At 40.7% G+C, this 23,383-nt stretch overlaps 1 protein-coding gene across 3 annotated transcripts in view; it reads left to right on the top strand.

Annotated features, from left to right (window-relative positions):
• Window positions 1–138: 138 nt before the first annotated feature.
• Window positions 139–23,383, top strand: part of magi3a (membrane associated guanylate kinase, WW and PDZ domain containing 3a) — a 109,000-nt gene continuing 85,755 nt past the window's right edge. For 2 of the 3 annotated variants that reach the window (XM_025901377.1, XM_025901378.1), the window contains exon 1: window positions 139–1,457. In XM_025901377.1, coding sequence (XP_025757162.1) covers window positions 1,151–1,457 — 307 coding nt within the window. In that variant the 5' untranslated portion in view covers window positions 139–1,150. The remainder of the gene's footprint in view (window positions 1,458–23,383) is intronic. The other variant, XM_019349514.2, reaches the window with a different exon arrangement.

The following is a 23,383-nucleotide window of genomic DNA, read 5'->3' on the forward strand; positions in this document are numbered from 1 at the left end:
AAAATACGCGTCCCCGTGGGGGAACTCCGCCTTGCAACGGACTGAGAACACAAGTCCAACGATCCCCACTCACAGAACTCCCACCTCTTGCCATTCACCATTGGCGTAATATACGCGCTTTGGGAACGCCTCCCACATCTCCGATTGGACAGAACTGCCTGCCGTCATAAAAGCAACACGGAAAACGATTAAAAAAAAGTTATGGAGCGAAGCCTAATCGGATCACGTCTGTTGCATGCTGCTGCATAGTTTTCAGAATAAAAAAAAAATCCACTGTGCTTCTGGAAAAAACAGGAGAGAGCGCAGAGCGCGCGACGAGGAGCAACGAGCAGAGTTTCTGTGTTTTGAAAGGATCAGATAACCGATAACCGCTCAGTTCGGGGGAGGACCAGGTATGTTTTCCCGTTTCTAAGGACTGCCTTGCTGATGTCACCATGGAGGAGTGCTGGCGAGTAGGACAGGTGCGCAGGGTGAAGTTGCCTCAGTAGGTTCGGATGAGGAACTATCAGTGACAGAGGAGTTTTTCAGCAGCTGATGAACCTCGTATAAGCCCATTTTTTCACGTTTTCCTGTATGTTTTTTTAAATAACCTATTTCCGTCAGTATTGTCAAATGTGCTGACGTTTCCTGAAGTCCAGAGTGGGATATATGCTATTTTTTCCCACGCTTTCCTGACAGGCACTGGTGCGCGCAAACTGCTGGACTCACCGGTTCCGTCCTGCTCTGTAACAAATATCGGAGTGTAACAGTGCGGGGGAAGCCACTGTTGTTTATTAACCGCACATTGCTGTGAACTGGGGTGTGGGATCGAGACGCCCCAGCATCAGAATCAGCACTTTCCGCTTCAATGCGACACTGACGCAGCTGGTCTCACATTCCAGTCGCGGACAGGTGATGCTCGGATAAGTCAATGGAAGGATATTTGATTCTTAGGAGCAGCTGAGCGAAAAACAACAAGCAAACAAACAAACAAACCAAAAGACAAGAGTTGTTTTCCTTGAGATGGAATACAGCACAAGGCAGCAGCATCAACTTCTCTAATCGGCAATGATTTTTCCGTGCGTCATTGCGTCTTAGGGTTTGAAGCGGTTGTTGCTTTGAAGGACAATCGTTCTTGGACTTCCCTATAGGTTTACAACATCTACCAACAATGTCCAAGACACTGAAAAAGAAGAAGCACTGGTCAAGTAAAGTGCAGGAGTGCACCGTCTCGTGGGGAGGTTCCGGGGAGCTGGTCACTGTAGCTGAGGTGCGAGGTGGCGCTGAGCTGGGAGAGTTCCCCTATCTTGGACACATAGTGTCGGAGGCGTTGGTGTGTCACGCCGGGAGGCTTCCAAGCAGTGGGGACGTTCTGCTGGAGGTTAATGGCACTCCCGTGAGCGGACTCACAAACCGAGACACGCTGGCTGTCATCCGCCACTTTCGGGAGCCAGTCCGCCTGAAGACTGTGAAACCAGGTGTGTGTCCAATGTTATTTTAAATCACTATGACCTTTTTACATACACACATAAACCTGAGACGTGTTTTTTAAAATACTTTTTTTCCCTGAAAATAAGAACCTGAAAATAAGAACTGTGGACAGGTGTGACTGAGATGAGGAGGTAGCCTGTGTTAAAGTGTGTGTGTGCCCGTTTGGTTTATATTTGGAAGCAGACTTACAGGTCAGCCTTGTATTTTCAGTTGGCCTAAGCAGATCTAAATTGTCAGTCAGCATACTTCGCATTCTTTCATTCATTCATGTGGTGACTCAGATTTACACAACCCCTTTACTGGAGTAAAATCCTGCCAGACAACATTTGTAAAGGGCATGCTGTGTTTCACCATGCTCCCTCATCTTCTCCACATCTGCATGGTTCAAAGATAAGACACGAACGCCCATTAAGGTTACAGGCCTCTGCATGAACTCACATGATACACATAATCTTCATTTTATCACTGCACAAGTGTCACATCTACTATTCTGAGCTTGTGTGTTCCATATTAAGAGACTCATAGTTCAATGCATGAAGGTAAATATACACTGTTATTCAAATATTTGTTATATTATGTTCAGTAGATCTGCTCATAGTGTACTTATTGGCTCTGTCTTTATGTTGTTATCCTACTTACTAGCAGTAGTTTATAATTCTTCCTGTCCTGCACATACATGCTTAATCAATGCCACTGTATTATATGTGTAAAAACATACCGGATACAAACTAGCTAACTGAAGGTGTGTAAATGGAGGCATAATAGTGGCACTTAAAAGGGATTTGTTAATGGTTACCTTGCCCGGTTAGATGATGTCATTTCGCTTGCATTGTAAAGGTGAGAACGAGTCTAATTGGATCAATTAGACACATGCACCTACTTTAGTTGCCAGAATGCTGCACACACACTCGACTATATTTGCTTCGTATTACAGTACATAAGTATCAATTCTAATATTCTTGGATGTACTGGTGAGACATACATATATATATATAATTTATTGCATCAGGTCAGTTCTCAACACTTACACTGTTGCAAGCATTTGTTATTGACCTTGTGTTACGTAATGCATTTTAAGAGATGTTCAAGCTGCACTTGCTCAGCTCTAGGCTGCTTACCATCAGTTCCTCTGTTCCCCACGGGACCTCACTGTGTGTTTAGATCTCTGTCCCCTCATCCATGATTAATTCATGCATCATCCATTATTGATGGCCGCTGCCTGCCAGGATGACTAGTGGCTGATGACCAGATCATATGTTAGCCGACTGGCATTCTTGTAAACTTGCATTCTCACGAGATTGCAAAGTTAGGAGAGGAGACATGCAAGTACAGAGTTGTGGATCTTGTGGTTGTTTAGGTTAGGTTTTGTCCCCTTCAGTGAAAAAAAATGTTATAGTACATTATTGCATGTTTACCTTGTGCTTGCAGAGCAAACAGTAAAAGAAGTTAGAAAAGGAATAAATTTTCAGGTGTCTACCTGATGGAAATTTTCCATCTTTTCTTGTTGCCTAGTTTGTCTTCGCCTTATCTTCACCCCACAGCCGATTATGGCTTATCATTACACTTTGCTATTTCCCATCACCGCTGATATTTTACCATATCTAATCTTTTACGTTCATTCTCACTTTTGCCTTGATACTTTTCTTCCTAATCTTCTTGCATCTATGCGCTCCTCTTCCTAGTACCCACCTTATCCCCTGAGTTAATTTAACAATCTTGCATTGCCTTTCTACTGGATCATATTAATGTTGCCTGTCTGCCACGACAGTTTGGCAGCTTCCAAATCAAATAACATTTTTGTTCTTTCATCAAAGCTGAGAGTTGTTGATGTTTCGTCCTTGCCATCAAGACAGAAAACAGAAGTTTGTCTCTAGTGGTCCTCTGGCTCCTGCCCAGCCAATGCACTCAATATGCAGCTCCCATCCTGAGAGCTGAGAAAGGCAGTAACCTTGAGGGGACGACTGAGAGTAGAAAGGTAGTGATGGCCGTTACCTGTCGCAGTTTAGAGACTTGTGAGTGGGCAGGTCATTGATTAATGCTGTAAACAGACATAGATCTGCTTGTTTTTGCCTCATGGAGCTTAATGGATGGGCCATTTACCTCCCAGGTCCTGAAGCACCTTAGAGTTACAAATCAGGTTTGTAACTGAAGCTGTAAAAAAAGGCTCTTGGAAAAATTTCTGTCTCTTTTTTTAAAGTCTCACAGATGGATAATGATGATGATAAGACCACGGTTCACTTTTTACAGTGTCATGAAATTCTGTCTAAGGAAAGCAGGTGGAAACCTTTCTGAAGGCGAGATTTAGATTGTCACATTTCAAAGTGTTAATTGTTTTCTCAGTTAACACATTTCTCTTTTAGACTTAAAAAGTCTTGTCATAAATGTGGTGTTAAAATATACCCACATATAAGTAATGCAAGTATAACATTACAATAAGGCAAGGGATGATTCTGCTGGACCTTTAATAAAGGTGTTAATAAAGGAGACGTTTTCTCTAAAGGAAGCAGAATTAAGTCTTTTTTTTTCTTGATTTTGAATATTTTTCCTTGTTCATTCAACAGATGAATTAAGGTTCAGTTGGGTATCTTGAGATTCCACATGAGCCTTTTTGTTGCAGAGAAGCGTTTTTTAAAAATTTCTTCATGTAAATCAAAAACACCGGTGATCTTGACTGTTTGTTTGTGTCTGTGTGGGTGTGTGTGTGTGTGTGTGTGTGTGTGTGTGTGTGTGTGGGTGTGGGTTGGGAGGAAGGAAGTATTCAAAATATGTAATTCAGTACAAACACACTCCACTTAATAATACGGGAGTGGTGATGTAAAATGAGCTTCCTCACGCTTGCCTATCTAAAGTACCTCGGGTATCTTGCTTGAGGATTTGAACACTAAAGGAATTCACAGGCAGATTTTAGAAGCTGTTTTTGATGTAAAAGCCCTTTTTAATGCATGTAACCCCCATTTTAACTAATGAGCCAAAAGAAGAACCCTGAAGACATTGCCATGAGCAATCCTGTAACAATAAACTTCAATAATTAACTAGGAGATAATTTCAGTGGATTTTTATTCCACCTGTTAGGCCTTTTTCCGTGGATCTTCTTACACTGTCATAAATCACTAACCTGTGATGCTCGGTGCTTTCCAGGAGTGAGTTAATATGATGACCTGCTTTACTTTCCATTCTTAATTTGCTTTGACGACTACCTGAAAATGTGCCTTCATGCGTGTAGATGATGCTATGGCTGTTGCTGAGCAAATGTCGAATCCAGCACCTTTACTAAGTGAACCTTATGTTTAGCGCTGCAACCAATAATTATCTTCATGACTGAATTCTCTGTTATTTTCCTGAATGAATCAAGGTGTTATTTTTCGGCCTGTGATTATTTCCATAAACTAACTGTGATGTCTCGAAATGTGCCGTTTGATCAAAAGGACAGTCCGAAATATTCGAAAGATATTCAATTTTCTGTTATGACACAGAAAAGAACCAAATCCTCAAATCTTAGAAGCTCGTAATATTTGGTGTTTTGTCTGTTAAAGTTATTATTAGTGTAATTCCAGCTGTTTCCATCTATTTAATGGCTTTGTAGATTGTCGATTCTCTTACAGGAAGACAGTCTTGACTATTTTAAATGTTCCTGATTTCGGAATCCATTGCCGAATCACTGGAGGTTTTCTAGTCGTCTTTTTTTTTCATTACATTGTTGAAAACTGGATTTCTTTACCAACGTTAGTCTCACTTGGTAATTTGCTCCTTTTTCATGTCTAAAGTAGGGACTCTCACTTTCTTTTCTTTTTTGTCTCACCGGTGTAACATCGAGTTTCACATCTCACACGTGTGCCATCAGAAGTACAGCGGAGCATTAAGCGCACAGTTTGTGTTAATGTGATTCCCTCACAGGTTCAGTCAGAGCTTCGACTAAGCTGCTCTAACCCAGCTGAGACGAGCTGTCAGCATGTGTCTGGTTCTGCGGCTCCTTCTCCCCATGGTAAATGTAGCTTCGGTTCCAGTCGCTGCTTTTTTTTCTGTGCGTCTACTGTGAAGCCCAGGTTTGTCCTAGAATCTACCTTGGAAAGAAGGTGAAAGTTTTTGCATACCCAGATACTTTGAAGTGTAATCGATTTCTCTTTACAATCTGAGTGCCATAAAACACAGTCAGTATTACAAGTGCAAAAGGAGCTTTATTGGTACCCTTAGTTTCTGTGGTCTCTGCTTCACTGGGTTTTTTTCTATGCTTGTTTAAGTGTACGCATCTTTACATTTAAGTCACATCCACCCATCATGGCCTCCTACTGGCTGGAATCCCAGCTCATTCCCCAATCGTAACCAAACTTCTGCACCTTTTGCCTTTACACCAATCAGTGACATGGGATGATGGTTCGCTCAACTCCCCAGATGGCAGCACTTGCCATGAATGAAGAACATGTCTTCCTCTTCTTTTCTTCCCTCCATCTCTTAGTATTGAAGCCCCTTCAGTTATTAGTGAAGCCCTCTCCTTCAGTAGCTCCTCCTAAGCACAACTCTGCACTATCTCACAGTCTTCTTGTACACTTTTGCCTACATCATCTTGCATTCCTCTCCTCCTTCGTTCAATGATAAGGAAAGAAAAAAATGACAGAACAGGGACAGTGTAAGTTTGCATAGTAGGACTTATTTAAATTCTTTGATTTCTGCATAATTTTAAAATCTTGTAATCTTCAACAGATGTCAGAAATCTCCCCCGAGAAGTTTAGCAAACTGGGATTCCACGTCATTCTACTTTGCCAGTCCTGTTCGTAGAGCCGCATTGCAGTAATGAACTGGCCAGCAACAAAGATAGCATCTTCATATGAGCCATACCTTTCATTGGCAGGCGCCACAACTTGGCAGCCATGTTCAAAGGCAGTGGAGATGAGTGTGTGTGCTGATTCACCAAGACTGCCTCTTTCTACTCACTGAGTGGTCATGCTGCGATGTCAGCAGCAGCAGTGTCTCCAGGTTACTGCTGGTGGAAACCGGCAGTGAGGAAACATACACAGACAAACTTGCACGTTTTTTCCTTTGAGACTCGTTGCCTCCGTTACTCAACTTGACTCTTCCTTGGGTTTTTTGCAACAGTGAGGCATCTCTACCTTTTTAGCCTCTTTTCCTATTAGATGAGGTCAGGATCTAAACTGTCCATGTATTTGTTATGATAACCTGTTTTGCTGCACTACATGAATGAAGCTTTTACATTATTTTAACACTTATTTGCACTGAGAAAGACAAATCATCTAAGATATTTTTCACTGTGAATGTACGATTCTGTCTGTTTTTGTGTCCTCTGAGAAAGATACTCTTTTAACGTTGGTAGTGTAGAGAAGGCATCTACTAATGAAATATAGTTAAGCAAAAAATTGTGAGACATTAAAAGCAGTTACAGTCTGCACCAAAGCATTCATTCATTTTTACAAGAACTCTTTTCACAAAACATTAAGCTTGTGTGTTTTTATTAATTCATTAATAAGTGACTTCTTGCATAGCTTTGGTGAGGCAGTTTGTGTGGTAACAGCTAACTGTTTCTCTCTCGTCACCAGTTAACAATATCATTGTTTTGCCGCGCTGAGCGCTGCTACCAGCTTAACGATAAGAAGTGTTTGTGCCTCCTGTATCGGAAAATAACAGCAGGAGGTAGCAGGGCTGGAGTGAGCTGCTGCCACACAGTAAGTGGTTATGAAGACGATGTGCTTTTAGCAGAAATGCAGCGCCATCTGACTCTCATACGTTCAAGGACAGATTGGCCATAGACCAATTAACTTAAGAAATGGTCCCTTTTATCTAACTGTAAGCTGCGACTAAGGACGTTGTTTAAAAGCAGAAATAGAACCAGGCTGTTATGAATCAGTATGCAGGTGCAGATGTGGATTGAGGAATATAGGGAGGTAAATTATCTGATAGTTGATTGAACCAAGTTTCCTCCAGATGCACAATCACTGCTGTCTGTGGAGAGCCTATTTGGGGACTTTGTTTCTGGCTGGGTCCGTACGAACCATCCCCGCGGTGTTACAGCAGAGGCAATAATGCGAACGGAGAGAAGAGGCAGCTGGCATGTCGCTCATTGGAAATTTCCCTGAGAAGGATTTTCTTTTGAAGGAGCTATTGGATTTAAACAGGGGAGGGGAAAAAATGATGAACAGGTGTTGAGAAAAGAAAATGGGGTCAAAGATGGAGGCGTGCAGACAATAGGAGGGAGCATGAAAGTAAGACTGAGCGAGAATAGCAGGAGAAGAAATGGAGGATTTGACAGGGAGGAACAGGTCGAATAAGATGAGAAAGAGCAATAATCATCTCGGGACTGAAAACGATTATGTTACCATTAATCACAATAATGGTATTGATCCCTGTTTTGACTGTCTGAAATGATTCTGCTTGCTGTTCATCTAGGCAGCTCTTACTATTTTAAACACACTGCACGGTCAGGATTTCCAATTATGTCTGCAAGTAACCAGTTTATGTGCGCTGAATGCATATACGTCTGGAAGCGTGCATTATAATGAAAAATTAAGGCACCTTTGAATTGGTGTCCACCTTTGGTCGCTTTTTCAAACCAAATGCAATCATATAGAAAGACTGCTGCCAGAGTCTCTCCTCCGCAATTTTTCTCCTATTTATTGGTACATCTTGTCAGTGATACTGAAGGAAAGTGTGGTAGCAGTAATATTTAGACTATCTTGGATTTATTCTTTCATTGATCTCAGGAGTTTATTTTGAAGTGTAATGACAAGAATAGGATGAATTACCGGTCTGTGTATTTCTGTTTCTCCAGGTGGGATCTTTCTTTACACTTTGGATAATAAATCAGTTGGGAAGACTCAATCTCAGAGCTGGTTGGCTGTAGTACTTTACATTTTGGCCATGCGGCCACATTGGTGGGCCTTTGTCAATACTCATTCTGCAAGCGCAGCCCACTCAGCTGTTTAGTCGTGGTACTCCACCTCAAAGAATCAATTTTGAGCCCATTCTGCTTGTGCCCATGACAACATCTCATATCAAACGGATATAAAGCCCACCGCCCTTTTCACACACCTTCAAACTAACTACCTACTCAGCCAGCTGCTCTCAGGACTGCTGTACTGATGCCTGATGTTTGTGCCAAACCTCTGCATGACAATTGGGGGAGTCAGTTTTTCATGTCTTATCATGAGGCTTCCTCATTTCTTTTTCTGTTCTTTTTTTGGGTTGTTGTTTTTTTTTTAAATCATCCTTTTCAAGAATAATAAAAACAGCTACCATGTGTTTCTCTTAGAACACGGATAAGCTTTATTAATAGATAAATTAAACTTGCATTAGTAGTTAGGCTTACCCATCTTTGAGGAGTCTTTAGCTGCTTTCAAACTAAACAGTTCTAAAAGGCCCAGACATTTATGCATTCACAGATCTGAAAAGAATTTAAAAAAATTTTAAGAGCCACAAATTGTTTGCAGGGAAGAGAACCGAAAAATGAATTGTCTCTAATTGTTACTAGAATTATGAAGAAACTTCTTGTGTTATCTAAAGATGCTTTTGCTCTAGAGTGGAAGAGGAGAGGTGGCTGTTTTCCCATCTTCTTATGTTAATAATGCATCGTATGCTGTCCTTTGCTTTCCCTGGTGAGATTTCATGTTCTGTGGAGATGAGGTTCCCAGACTGTTCCCATTAGAATTCATAGGTGTTGGGATCTCAGGCCAGCCAATTTAGCTTGCATTGCATCTTAGCTGCCTTAACAGGTTATTGATCGGGGCCAATCTCTTCCCTGTTAAGGCAGCTAATGCATCCGTGGCCAATGCGTCTGCCCAAGGCTCTGATCTTTATGGAAAGTTGAGGACACCAGAAGGACGCTGTGCTCAGTATATTTAACTTGCAGCACTATCATGATGTTTTGCCTTTGCACAGAGTACTTGCGAGCTAACAGTGACCGGTGATTACATCCGCTTTGACAGTCTGCCTTCTCACTATTTATTCTGCTCATGAGGATGTTCTCTTATTTTCTTCTAATAAGCAAATCTGGCTCACGAATCACAGAATCATTCTTGTCCATGAACTAAGAAAAGGACCCACACTCTCTCTGTGTTTGAGAGGTTTTTTTTTTTTTTTTTTAAAGCTCAAGCACAAACACACCGACAAATACACCCCCCTTCCCACCGATACACACATTCGCTCTCTTTGGCAGCTGCTTGCCCGTCACTGTTCTTCAAGCAAATAGACTCAAAGGATCACATGCACATAACTCATTGTTTAAAGTAAGCAGAAGGACGTGTCTCTCTGCAATCCTGACATTGTAGTGATGGTTACAGTCACTCAAGCCAATAGTTAGTCAGTTGTTTTTGTTTTTTTTTTTAATGTGTTGCTCAAGCTCTCAAAGAGAGATTGCTTAAAAAAGTCCAGTTTTTCCAGTTTAAGTTGTGCTATAGTTTGTAAATTAGCACATGCTCACTTTAGGGCATCACTACTTGTTCTGTATATTTCCCACCATGCGCTTGCAACTTTAATCTGCCACTGTCCAAATAACCTCTGGGTATTTGTAGTTCCTGTCCTTGTTATCACCTTCTGTAGTATTTAGTTTTCACTGTGTTCCCTGGCATATTACATTTGCTGAGATTACAGACACTGGTTTTGGCTCTGTTAGCTGTCAGTTTTCCAGGGTAAGTTTAAGCAGCTGCTCGGTCAGTGCTATTTGTTCAGTCATCCCATCCAGTCACAGGAAAGTATTTTACTCCAGCAGAACATGTCTCAAAACAAACGAGACTCCTGAGCGATGTTGAGTTATTACAGTTTTATTCCACGATGAATCCAAAGTAATTGAAACATTCCTTGATCTGTTCAATTTCTTTCAGTCATTTTTGTCAATTTGTGTCCTGCAGGAGGAGTTGATTGATTCCGGGCAAATGTTGATCATGTGTGGAATGCAGATATTCTGAATTTGTTGGGCACAGTGAGAAGTGCTGCAAAGTTCCACCAGTGTATTGTTACCAACAGGTGCTTGTTCTGGCAAACATTTTGCAAAGCTTCTGTGGCACTTTTACTTCAAGACGACAGTTTCTTCCTTTACTTAAATCACAGCCCCCTTGCTTATGTTTTTTCTGTTTATAACTGATACAACACTAGATTTTGCTTCTCTCCTTGGATGGCCCACATTTAACCAATTTGAGTTGCACAGAGGAGGACTTAATCTCCTTTTATTACTATAACATATCAGCATCAAGGATCAGTCGAGGCTCATAATTTGAATGCCAGTCATCATATTTCTAGTGTTTGTTCTGTAAATGAAGTGCTTTCAAGGCACTGCAGCCATGGGGTGTCATAACTCATTGTGAGTCGAGTCAAGTTATCACACTGAAAAATCTCAGAAAATCACAGTCAAGTGGATGTAGTCATTGCATGCATTGTCTCTGGTGAATCCATTCACTAAAAAGGAATGTAGCCCAACTGGTGTCACTGTGATGTGGATTCACAACTTGTGTTTTCTTTCTCATTTTTATAAAAAGTCATTTCTGGGAAAAGAAAACTGCAATGATTTGATATGAGCAGACTTTTTGGACATAATCTTAAGTAACTGTATACCACAGCCTAATAATGGAACGCATGAATCTCATGCTGACAGAGTTGCTAAGTGAGCAAAATGGGTTCTTGGCTGAAGAAAAAAGTAAAAACATGAGCAAAGAACTTGTTCTTAAAGGGTCCAAAATTTGGCTCTGGAAAAAGAAGTTGCTGTAAGCTAGTCTGGGGAGGGCCAGTGGTCACTCTCGTCTGGCTTTCATGATATCAGACTTCCTTTGGACTGGTCCAGGGCTTAGCAGAGCTGTTATGTAGTGGCATTGCTGCTGTCTCTGTGCCCAGACTGCCTGAAAGCCCATGTGTCAGGGGGCTCCTTAGGATCTGGCAGAGAAGCACAGCTCACACTGATTCAACACTTCTGTTGACAGGCTGTACAGCCAGGTGGAGAAGTAAACACACATGCATACACTGGCAGGGGTAGTCAACATATACACATACTAAAAGTACACACACACACACACACACACACACACACACACACACACACACACACACACACACACACACACACACACACAGATGCACAAATGATAGATAAAGTTCAGATTCTTCTTAAAAGACACCCATCCGTTTGTTGAACTCCATGAGCCCAACCCCCTCCACCCCCAACAGCAGAGTAGCATGAAATGGCTCCAGCCTTTGGAGTGAAGCGCAGTTGTTCCTGTTGTCTTAAAAGCAGGTCTCTTGTTTTCAGCTTTGTGATCACAATGTGCTGAATCACGTGAGATGTGTGATTTATGCTAATCTCGAATCTTTGAGCTCAATTTGCAAATATTACTATTCGCTGTGAAATGGAGGAGGGGTTACCTCGCTCAGAATAAAAAATAAAAAAATCTCACAACAAAAAGTAATATAGTACAGAAGGAGCCCTGGATCTCTTGGCTGTGCTTTGAGCTTTAGTTATACTGTAAAAATATATGATTCAGTTATTCCCTTTCCTTTATTAGCTTAGCACAGCATATCTCTTGCCTCATTATATCTGGTCATTAATTCATTACCATCATTGATTTGTTGTGTTTTTTACAACATGCCCCGTTTCCTGAGGAGACCATTTACCATGTCCTCAAAGTAAAGTATGCTAACTTACAGTTCCATGCAAAACATGTGAAATCACCTTTAATGTCTTTATATTTTGCTAGAACAAAATTGGAGATATGCACAGGAAATATTTGCAAACATACAGGGAAATACAATATTTACTTCAAAAAATAGAGTTTGGTTTTCACATTATTGTTCAGTATTAAAACTGTACATTCTTCAACACAGTGAAGTCTCGGTCTTCAGAAATAGTTCTTCACTGCGTCAGTAGTGTCGAGGTCAGGGTACTGGGGAGGACCATCTTTGACCAGCAATGTTCTCTTGTGTTTTTCTATCCAGGTATGCTTTTACCACATTGGCAGTGTGTTTAGGATCATTGTCACGCTCATAAATGATGCTATTTTCATCCCCAACACCACAGGTTGAAACCATGACAGAACCACCACCGTGTTTCGCAGATGGCTGTAGACACTCACTGCTCCTCCTCTGTGCATACTCACCACAATCTGAACCAGAAATTTAAAACTTGAGCTTTCAGCTAGAAACTCTTGAGGAATAAGATGTGCAAAAAATATTATTTTATCTCAAACTGTTATTTTTGAAAAAAAAAAAAAAAAAACTACTACTAAATAAATGATGTGTTTGTGTGACAGACTGCTAGGACCAAAGTGCTTAAAGATATCATTTTAAATTAGTTATTTTCTATGTTACAGCACTGGTTCATCCCTGGTGCTTTTTTATGCTTGACTGATTCATAGTTCAGTGTAAGTTGCTTAATAAACAAAATCCTCTAAAAACGGTCAAATTAATGGCTGGGTACAGTGTCTGGATTTAAAATGACCAAAAAAAAGATAATATCCAAAGAAGAATGTTGAAAATCCTCCAGAAAGCACAGAGAATTTTTCCCCAAGACCACTTTAAAAATGACAAAATCTGGTTCCTTGGAAGCAAAACATAAAATAAAACAAATAAATGAGGAATGACTCAAGATTTTAGCACAGCACCATAACCAACAAATATGCATTCAGTAAAAAATGTCGCAAAATACAGATGTCAGCATATGAAAACCAAACAAAACTCAAAGAAATCTAAGAAATATGGCAACATGTGTTACTCGAATGGCTGCTGGAACGATTAGGGCTCAGTTTGAGTTCTTTCACATACAAAGACTCACACGGGGTTTATGTGACTTTAATACTGCTGTGGCTTTTTTAGTGATGTAGTTGATGACTTACTTACCCTTATTGTGAGTTACACATGTACTGAATGTCAGCTCGTAGATGTGAAGGATTCCTCTGTGACCATGAGACCACACACTGACTTACAGGAAGTTTACATCACTCATGCTCTCATGTAGCTGCTTATGGTGGATGATCATGCAGTGGTTCACCACAGCCTTTAAACTCCAACACACGAGTGTTGAAGACTGCAGTTGTTTTCCCATGTTTGCTAATGTTGTCAAGGCATATTAGTCACTGGAGGCAGTTTTTCTATATGCCAAGCAATCTCTTTTTTGTTATTAGTTTTCACCTTGAGTTTGTTACTCATTTATTTGTGATGTATTTAAAGCTATGTATTTATGATGTGGCACTGAGGGTAAAAGCAGTTTGCCTTTCAAAAGCTCCTTGTTGATTTGTTCAAGGACTCTTTAACATTTTAGCTCTGAGTCAGCGACTGGAAAAAGTGTCTTGATAAGTTACACAATGTTGTCTAAAAATCAAAAATACTTGTTTGTTGTCTTGCATTTTTCCGCTTAACCTTCTTGAATATGGTAAGAATAATTCAGCATTTATAAAGAAGATGAAGCCAGTACTACTATAATTGGTAAGCTTAAGCAAGCTTTATGTCCTGTGCAGATTTATTTCACAGAAATGGGGAATATTAAAAAAAGAGGGAAATCCAACAAGCCTATAGAAGAGCTACAATTTGTAAGAACCTGTTAAAGCGAATGATTCAAACCATGAAAAATCATCAGTATTATCCTTAAATGGTGTATTTAGAACAGTTGAACCTCAATCTATGCAGGTCCTTGATACCTGTGTTTTCTCTTCCATCTCAGCCCTTCTGTTCTCTTAGTGCTCTGTTTGTTCCAGCCATCTGTTTATTTACACTGATTTATTGTCTGTTTTTATCTCCGTGCTACAGCGAGTGCCGCTGCCACGATATGCAAATATATGAGCAGCTTTGTCTGCAGCAAATAACAGCATGATCCCAAGTTTGAACTGATGATCAGGAGTCATAACAAGGCTTAGAAAACAGCATGATGGTCTTTAAATGACATTGCTGTGGATGGAAAAAAGCTTTTAAAGGGTTGAGTTAGAACTTTATGGTTTATAGATTGTTATTTACCTGCTGCATCCGCAATAATCCTCAGCCCTTTATCTACCTTAGAAAGTGAAACACATTTGGCACTCGTCCCCTGTAGGTTTGCTGCTGAGCAGCTTGACAAATTAAACTGAATGAGAGTGAATCACCACGAACACATAGGACAAAATAGTTAGACACATACATGTACCCTAACGATTCCCCAAAAGCCTGCTGTTACTCAGCTAATGATCCTGCTCGGTCCTCAAGTCATTTCTATTACTGGGATATGCTTTATTCATCCATCATTGGCTGCTTGGTGATGCAGGGTGGCAGGGTGCATAAGTGGCCCCGCACTTCCTTTCTCTCAGCCCTCTGTCAAAATCACCTCCACCCCCATCCTCCCTTTTATCTCCTCTGTCCTTCTGTTTTCCTCTTGCTCATCTATGGATGGTTTATGTGGGAGACTGGCTAAAGTAGAGCAGGCTTTATTCTCTCCTTCTGTGTGGGTTATAGTACTTGCCTGAAAAGGGACAGGGTTTGCTGATGTGAAGGGGAACAATTCCCCAAATGGAGCGCACATAAATGTTCACTGAACACACATGACTCAATTTTTGGTTTTCGGTGTGAAATTAACCAAAGGTTTGTCCCGGATTTGGAAGCAGCAACTCTCAACGTGAAAGCCGGTACACAAAGTCATTTGGTTAATAGATAGCAGGTTCAAGTTCAGTTTGCTGTGCTTCAGTTTACCCTGTCGGTCTCATGTAAAACCATCAGTGCCTTCCCTTTGTCTCTAGAGGGAGCCTTGCCAGTTATCCATGAATGTAAAACTAGCCACACTTGTTTGTTGGTTTCGGGGGAGTTTCTAAGCAGTATTGTATTTCAAACTGGAGCCTGTTTTTCCACATTGAAGAATGATGATATGTGTCATTGCTGAGAGTCACAGTGCCGGTTTGGCAGAAGCTGAAGTTGGAGATAATCATCTTAACCTGAAACTCTGTTGTTTCTGCCACTTGATTGACAAGAGTGAATTTTTGCTGTCCTTTACAACCACAGTTATAACCACCATTATAAAGGATGAAGGTTTGAAGTTGTGGTGTCTCACTGTGAACCTGTATCACATACACGAGCTAACATCCAAGCCTTGGAAATGGGGATAGAGAGTATTTTCTTTCTCCCTTTAAAGATTTAAAGCGAGAGGTTCACCATAAAGGGTTTAGAGTGACACAGAGGCCGACATTCTCCTTTTAACTGCGTTCATCTGAGGACAGGTGAACCAAGTTGTCTCAGAATTGTGCCATCGTGTAATTGTGGTGTAACACTATGCTTGATCTGGGTTTTTAGTGGAATCTCAAAGAAGAAACAAAGAAAGGTGTTGTTGGCCACATTTGAGTACGTGTTTAAGAATAAGGGAACAGGAGGAAGAGGTTCGCCCAGTCTCTCTGGGAAAAAGGTCTGACTTCCTTTCTGCACTGCAGCGGTATGCGTGTGCGCACATTCATGCTTGCTGCAGTGTGAAATAATATTCTGTCAAACATACAAGCCTAAAGCTCTGTTGTGTGTTTGTGATTAGTTGTCAGGCTTGCGTTTTCTTTCTGCATCTCTTTGATCTGCTTCATATCCAGTATTCTCTGCTGTTTTTTTTTTCTGTCTCTGTTTCTTTATTAATTCTGCACCAAGGTGTGTCATGTAGTCTATTTTGAGCCTTCCCTGCCAATCCTGTGGAATCAAAGGCCATTTGATCCTATGTTAATAATATATTTTCTTCGCGATAGGCCTGTTAGTTTCTCTGCTTGAGTTATGATGAATCGTCACTGCTGGCAAGTCACTCATAAACAAAGCTGCGAAGGCAATGACTTTATTTAGAAAAAATGTACGCGAGATGCAATATGATATTAATTCTGCTCTAAGACAGTAATGTTTGCCTTTGTGTTTGGTTGGTAGGAACATGGGTGAAGACTGTGAAAGTGCATGAGAAATGAATGCTTTTTGGTGGAAAGGGGTGCCTCGGGAAACTCTGTAATGAGGAAGAAAAGGCATTTGACATTTTCTGTCGCAGGCTACAGGCTGTTTCACTTCAGAACAGAAGAAGAATAATGGGGGGGGAGCGAAAGGAGGAAACGGTGAGGAGGTTTAGAATGAGAGATCAGGAAGAAAGACTACAGGAAAGAAAAAGAAAAGGATTAGGAGGGGAAGAAGTCTAGAGCTAAGTCCTACGCCCCATCTGGAAGGAGATCAGCCATGCTGTCTGGTAGTTGGGGGGAGGTTTATATTAAGCCATACGCAGCTCCACTGAATTACAGCAAATTGCAGATAATGGCTAGTCAGAAATGTCACAACAATCATGTGTTGATTAGCACCACTTCAGATACTCAGGAGTGTCTGTCTCTTGTTGGGCCATTAAGCTGGAGAGCAATAGTTAGTGGACTCTGAACTTCAGCATACTGTACTGGTGTATAGTTTGCACACACTGATAAACAAGTTGTTAGTAATGCATTCGTATTTACTGGCTACATTTTTAACATGGAAATTGAAAATTAGCTTCCTGCAGCGTAGCGTGGTAGCATTTGATGGCTTTTTCTTTATCAAATTATCTGTTTGTTGTGTGTGTGTATCTGTCTCTATAGTATGCATGTTTCTGTGTATAAGTGGGTGGGTGCATTTCAGTGTTTGTGTTTCTATCACTTATCAAAGTCCAAATGTTGAGTCAATTCCAAAAAGTCCTCTGTAGATTACTTCATTACATTCTTCTGGCTTTGTTTCTCTCTGCCATTCATCTCATGGTGTAATTTATTTGAGCATCACTAGGAAAATATATTAAATTAAGTTGCTTTTAAAAGAAATAGTTGACTGAGGCGTTTGAGTCATGAATGCATATTTACCTTTGGACTACTTGGACTTACTTGCACTCATGTTTTGGAGTGTGAAAGCATGGTCTGTGTAAATATTCCAGTACAAATCTAAACTGAAACCAAGCTCAAGTGTTTGTTTATTGGTGACAGCTCACAGCTACAGTGTTATTTTAACATTTCAAACATTCCATCCGCTTCCAACTCTTAAGGCAAAAACAGGAAGAAGACACCTGTTATGCTCTATGAAACAGTTTTTTCTCTAAGCCACGCTCACTATTTCAAACAATTTTCTTTGAGGAAATTCTTTTAATATCTTAGACTTGAAGTCTGGGCGTTGTTGGATGGACAGCCATACTCACATTTGGTATGGATGTCAATAATGTGGGATTAGAACAGACCAGCACAGCATGAGAGTAGCATGTGATTGTAAAGCACATCTTATATTTAATGTTTCTGCCAATCACGAGAGATTACCTCTAACTGTTGAGCATGAGTTAGTCATGTGATGGTTTAAGTCGCGTACCATACGCTGGTCTGACGGTCACATGCTAGACATCGGGCTAGACTTGCTGCCAATGTGTGGTGAAAAAACAGTGGCAGTACTCTCAAACATCACTGCACAGTAGCATTAATAGGACGAGATTCTGTTTGAAAACCATCCAAGTTATACAAAATCCCACCGGTGCAATGAACCTGTTTGTTTGATGTGGCTATGCTTTGAAATGACTCATAAGAGAGTTTGTCTCATGAGCTGTTTTTGCCAGAAATGCCGAAGTAAATAGTTGAAAAGAACTTTTCAGTGCAATTTTTAGAGAGAAATGGGCAGAGAGCAGCAGGCTGACTGATAAAATCTGCCCTGCATGGAAGGCATCAGTGTGACAGACCTTTCATCCTTACAAATATCCTCGTGTCTTTGACAGTATTGGGTACTGGCCACAGAACAATGAGATTCTTGCACGTTTGGTGATCCTTAACTCCGCTCTGCTCTGTTGACTATGCAAGCCAAGAGGAGTGACTCACATGTAGTGACAACCAGTCACCATCACTGCCTTTGGGCCAAGATCTCTTCACTCAGTCAAAGTTGCACAGTTTGTTATGCTTGGGGGTGATATTACACAACCTAAGGAAATATCACTCTTGAGAAAGGGAGGGAACTGAGGGTGGGCTAGTGGAGTCTATTGTTCTCTTGATCTATGTTCAGACTTCAGGGAGGGAGGAAGCACTTTGGAGCAAACCATGTGTGTTTGTGTGTGTGTGTGTGTGTGTGTGTGTGTGTGTGTGTCTGTGGAGGGCTAGCTCAGTTAGGAGAAGTTTAGGGTTGTGACGGGTGCTGTGCGTGCCTGGCCAAGGCTCGTCTTGGGGGTCAGGAAGAAGAACAGAGGAGTGTTATACTGCACGCTGCTGAAACCCAGCTGGGGCAGTACTTAACCCACATGCACATACACGCCATCGAGACAAGCATACTGTTTTGTAGTTCAGTGAGCACAGTGCCAAGTCATTGTTAAGTGAACTATGGATTAACCTATGTATGTGTATTGGAGGAAAGGGCGTACACATGTGCTAGTTTGTTGTGACTATTTGTCAGGAGCAGCCGCTCCTGTAAGCAGATTTATCCATGTGTTTCACGTATGAAGCCTTTGTGTGAACCGAAGCATGAATTTCGCGTGCATTCTGTCTTTGTGTCTCTCGTGCTTCATTTGGCCCCTTAGATTTTACCTAATAAATCCCAGTGGCAGTTTACTGATGTAGAACAATTAAATGAAGGAGTCTGGCATATTTTCACTGTAGTCTTACAATAACCGGTGTGTGTCCAGGTCTGTGTACAAGTGTGCTGATTAGATCTGGCCTCTATCACGCACGCTCAGAGGCAGCTGTAGTGAGACAAAGAATTGTCTCTGGATTCTCGCAGATCTGCCAGGCCATTTCTGCTCCAAGGCCTGCTGATTTCAAGGCTTTTTTCCACGCATGCCTCAGTGCTGCCTCACTCCCTGTTTCCTGACGTGCTTCTCTGAACATGGGTTAAAAGTGAATGTGGAGCTGTGAATCTGAAATTGGTATCCTCACAGGGCTTTATCTGCAATGCTCAGGACTTGTATAGGAAATCTTTTGATTTGTCACACTAAACTGTGCCATTTCTAAGTTTGTGTCTTACTGTGCACTATGTCCACTGGCTAGTCGTTGCCTGTTTGGATATATAGAATTTGCAGCAATGTGTGCTGTTCTCTTGCAGTATTGATCAGTGCTCTTAATTACTGACTAGCACTGCAGTCCTCTGCTGTGCTTTGAAAAAAACAACCTTTACACCAAAAATATAACCCAAAACTGACCCTAGTGCAATCATATCATCCTGTGATGTAACACAGCTGAGGACATACATAGTAATCAGAATGTTCTCATTTTACTAAAAATCAGTTTTTCCTTTGCCCTGCACTTCTTCTGTTCAGTTCCTCACATTCTTCTTACTCTTCTTAGTTAAAATATTCAGAAACACCGGATATTTTAGAATCATAAATGCTCCCGTCTTCCATCAAGCTTCTGTCAGTGTGTGTACGCAAGCACTCTGATATCTTTATCTACCTCTGCCCAGAGCTTCCCAAAGCTGTCAGCCGTCCTCTTCTTTGTCCTCCTACCGCACAGTGAGATAGAAACAAACAAGTCTGAAGCCTTCACTTGAGCTTCTTTTCAAAACTTGTATAAAGTTTGAATACTAACTTAATGACACTTGGTCATTTTATACTTTGTGGAATCTGAAGTCTGAGAGAAACGATCAGCGGGAGAAGCAGTAGACATTCCTGTAAGTGCATGCCTCTGAACAATAGTACTTTGTGTTTGTCTGATCTACACTGTGCACTCCAGGTAAAACTGAACAAAAGTCAACTGCTTGACACCATTTAATCACAAAAACAGGGAATGCTTATTTTCCAATTATTTTAATTTAAATCTTTTGTATTGGTCAAAGGTCCTGTATTTGCTAAGTAGCCACTATAAGTCTATTTGACTTTAATTATTTAAACGTTGAAATATTCCATCAGTCTTCACAGTGAGCCCTTAAAATATTCAAAGATTTAAGTGCTGTAGGGAACGTGCAGCAGTAGGTCATTGATTAAGAACAGGAAGCAACTTCTCCTTACTGCTGATTTGTTATAATTCATGCAAATGAGGAGGAGGGAAAACACAGCTAAACTGATTTCATTCTTCATTTTGTTGGATAGGGCACATCTACATCTACACTGCTAACAGAATATGAGTTACAGCAGAAGTGTGTTTCACATTTGAAAGTATAACTTTATCATTTAGAACACTGCAGTCTGAATACTGTAAGTATGGAGGGAAAACACAATGTAAACAGTCTTTAAATTAGTTTTTGCATTTGTGTTCTACACAATAAAGAGTTCATAAACTTTTTGTTGCACATTTAAAGTGTTAGCTACAAAGGCAGTATTGATTTTTAGTGCTTTTTGAGTTTATTGCAATGGCCAAGAATGTCTTTGCAAGCTTTACTCTTTTGCCAACAAAATAGAAACAAAATTAAAAAAACCTCTTTTTTTGCTAAAATAAGCACCTCTGCTCAGACGTTCGATTCAAAGTCTGAACCTCACTGAGCTAAATCAATTCCAAGACAGTTATCAGACTTGGGAAAGCAGTGCAATAAAGTTAACATATCTCGTGCAGGAGCGACATATTTTCAGCATTTCTGAAAAGTGGTAAACATAAAGAAACAGGTTTAAATATATATCCTACTACATGTACTGACCACTGGGCTCTGTTTTCTGTTTTTGGCCTTCTGTATGGGATCAGATGTACTCATTTCACACAAGTATTACCAACACAACCAGTAATCTTCCACTCCTCATCCCCTGGTACAGTTTTGCAATCCTAAACTCTTGAGCGGTTCTCTTGGCAACGGGTTTTTGTGACCTTGGGAGGATTGGCATCGACTATTTGAATAATGCCATCTGCAGATGAAAGAAATCCGCAGGGGTGTCAAACATAAGGCCCAGGGGCCAGAATTGGCCCAGCAAAGGGTGCAATCTAGCCCACTGGAAGGTTTTGAAAAATGTGAAGGAGGGCTTAAGTTATTAGACTTTCAAGTCGAAGTTTTATAGCTTTTCCTGTTGATAAAGATTTCCCCCATGGCATACCAATACGACTGTATTGAAGTTATTGATAAAAAGTTAAATTACTTCTTTTTTTTCCCATTGACTAAAAAAATTTCAGGGTTTTGTTTTTTTTTGTTTTCTTTTCTTTTTTTTTAACAAGAAGTCCATATTAAAAAAAACATTTTCTGTTTTATAACTAAAGGATAGTCAGTGAGCTACATCTATTGGAACTTTTGACAGATTCCTTTAGTTTACTGAAGCAGCATTTCTTTATCATGTAAAAGAACCGAGACATACTGTTGAAATTGCACATCTTTTTCCTACATTAAAATATCTCAAGGATTAGATGTGTAGTTAAACTTCTTTACACTGACAGAAAGGGTCGTTTCACTGGTCTGGGCCATTTAAGATCAAAGTGTGTATGTGGCCTACTATGTAAAGAGTTTGGTCTATAGATACCAGGGTAGCTTTGTTCAGCACTAATGTGGTTTTTAAAAAAATCCTATGCTTCCTTTTTTTTGCTTGAAATTGTTTCAGCTTAAAAAGATTAAAACTGAAGACTCTTTAGATGCAGTCTGTGTATATTCAAGAAAACTGCAAGGCTACAAGGTGAGGAGTGAAGGAAAATCTCCATTACGTAGATATCCATCATCACCACCCTTCTCAGATGGGGCTATCAGGCTTACATCTCCACCACATTAAGGTCACCATGCTCCAACCTTAAGATCTGAAGGTGTCAGGTCACAAACTGCAATCTGTGGTACAATCATCTGCTCTTTTCCCACCATGCAGTTTGGCTCACAGGCAGCTTTTATTACCACAACAGCTTCTTGTTGCTCAGAAGAGTTTACCACACAAGCAGAGACTGGGTGGGAAAGGGTATGAAAAATGATCTAAGAGGATAGAAATAGAGGAAGGAAGAGAAGAGAAGAGGATAAAGTGGCAGATGGATAAGAAAGAATATGAGATGCACTGAATAAGGGTGTGAGACTCTAGACGAGAGTGCAGGCAGTAAAAAGTGAGAGGGACTTGGGACTGACTGATACAGATGCTGATCTTGTCAATTAGGATTCATTTTATTCTTTTTCTAATTTGTTTCTTTCTCCTCTATGCACTTGGAAACCACGGACAGCAGATGGGCAATCCATAAATTCTAATAAAACTGGCAACATAGACATAATGCACAGAAACTACAGCGACATCCCTCTGCAGAATATGCAGATCAAATCACAGCCCTGCTGATGGGAAGGATCAGAGCATTTGTATGTCAGTGTGAGGAGATGGCGAGCACCCTCATCCCTATTTATCTTCTCCTTTCCTCGGTACCATGTTATTTATGAACAGTGCTATCTGCGGCAACACCATTGCGCCCTCCCTACTCCCCTCTGCCCTGCGTAGGGATGATGTATTCTGCCGTTGGTACATTAATGACGAAAAACAATCCATTGCACTTAGAAAGGGGCACTTTAAATCCCAATCTGAAACCTCCTAACCATAGTATATATTGATCTGTCTAGAGACCTTCAAGTTCTACATCACTAGGGAACACAGTATGTCTTGAAGACAGAGTACTGTGCTAGTGTTAGATGCTTAGCAAGCCTGATTATCTCTGATTCACTCTGTAGGATGCCAGCGACCTCTGACATAAAGCCAGAGTCATGAAGAACCCTCTTACACCATTTGGAACAGATGGCGTTGCCCCCACAGACCCCTTATGTTAATATCACGGAGGTAGTCTGGGATCATATGAGATGGGCAACACAGGAGACAAGTTGTTTAGTTAAGGGGGCAAATGTTTCAAAGGCAAAGCTTTCGAGGTTTGATAAACCAAATATTGTTGAGGTTTTCGTTCTTTTGTTAAGAAAATTTTCATGGCGCATTTTGTAAAGCAACCTTATTTTAATGCCAAACACATTTGCATTGTACTATACACCAATCAATTAATCATTTCATGTAAAAATAAATGCTGGGGGGTTTATTCTTGCTTTTGTTTTTCCATTTCCCCCCCCCTTGCCTTGTTGCTGTTTTCCACATCATCTGTCATCCTCAAGCTCTAGCTGCGGGGGTGTGGGG

The sequence above is a fragment of the Oreochromis niloticus genome, linkage group LG20, assembly GCF_001858045.2.
Source record: "Oreochromis niloticus isolate F11D_XX linkage group LG20, O_niloticus_UMD_NMBU, whole genome shotgun sequence".
Taxonomy (NCBI): Eukaryota; Metazoa; Chordata; class Actinopteri; order Cichliformes; family Cichlidae; genus Oreochromis; species Oreochromis niloticus.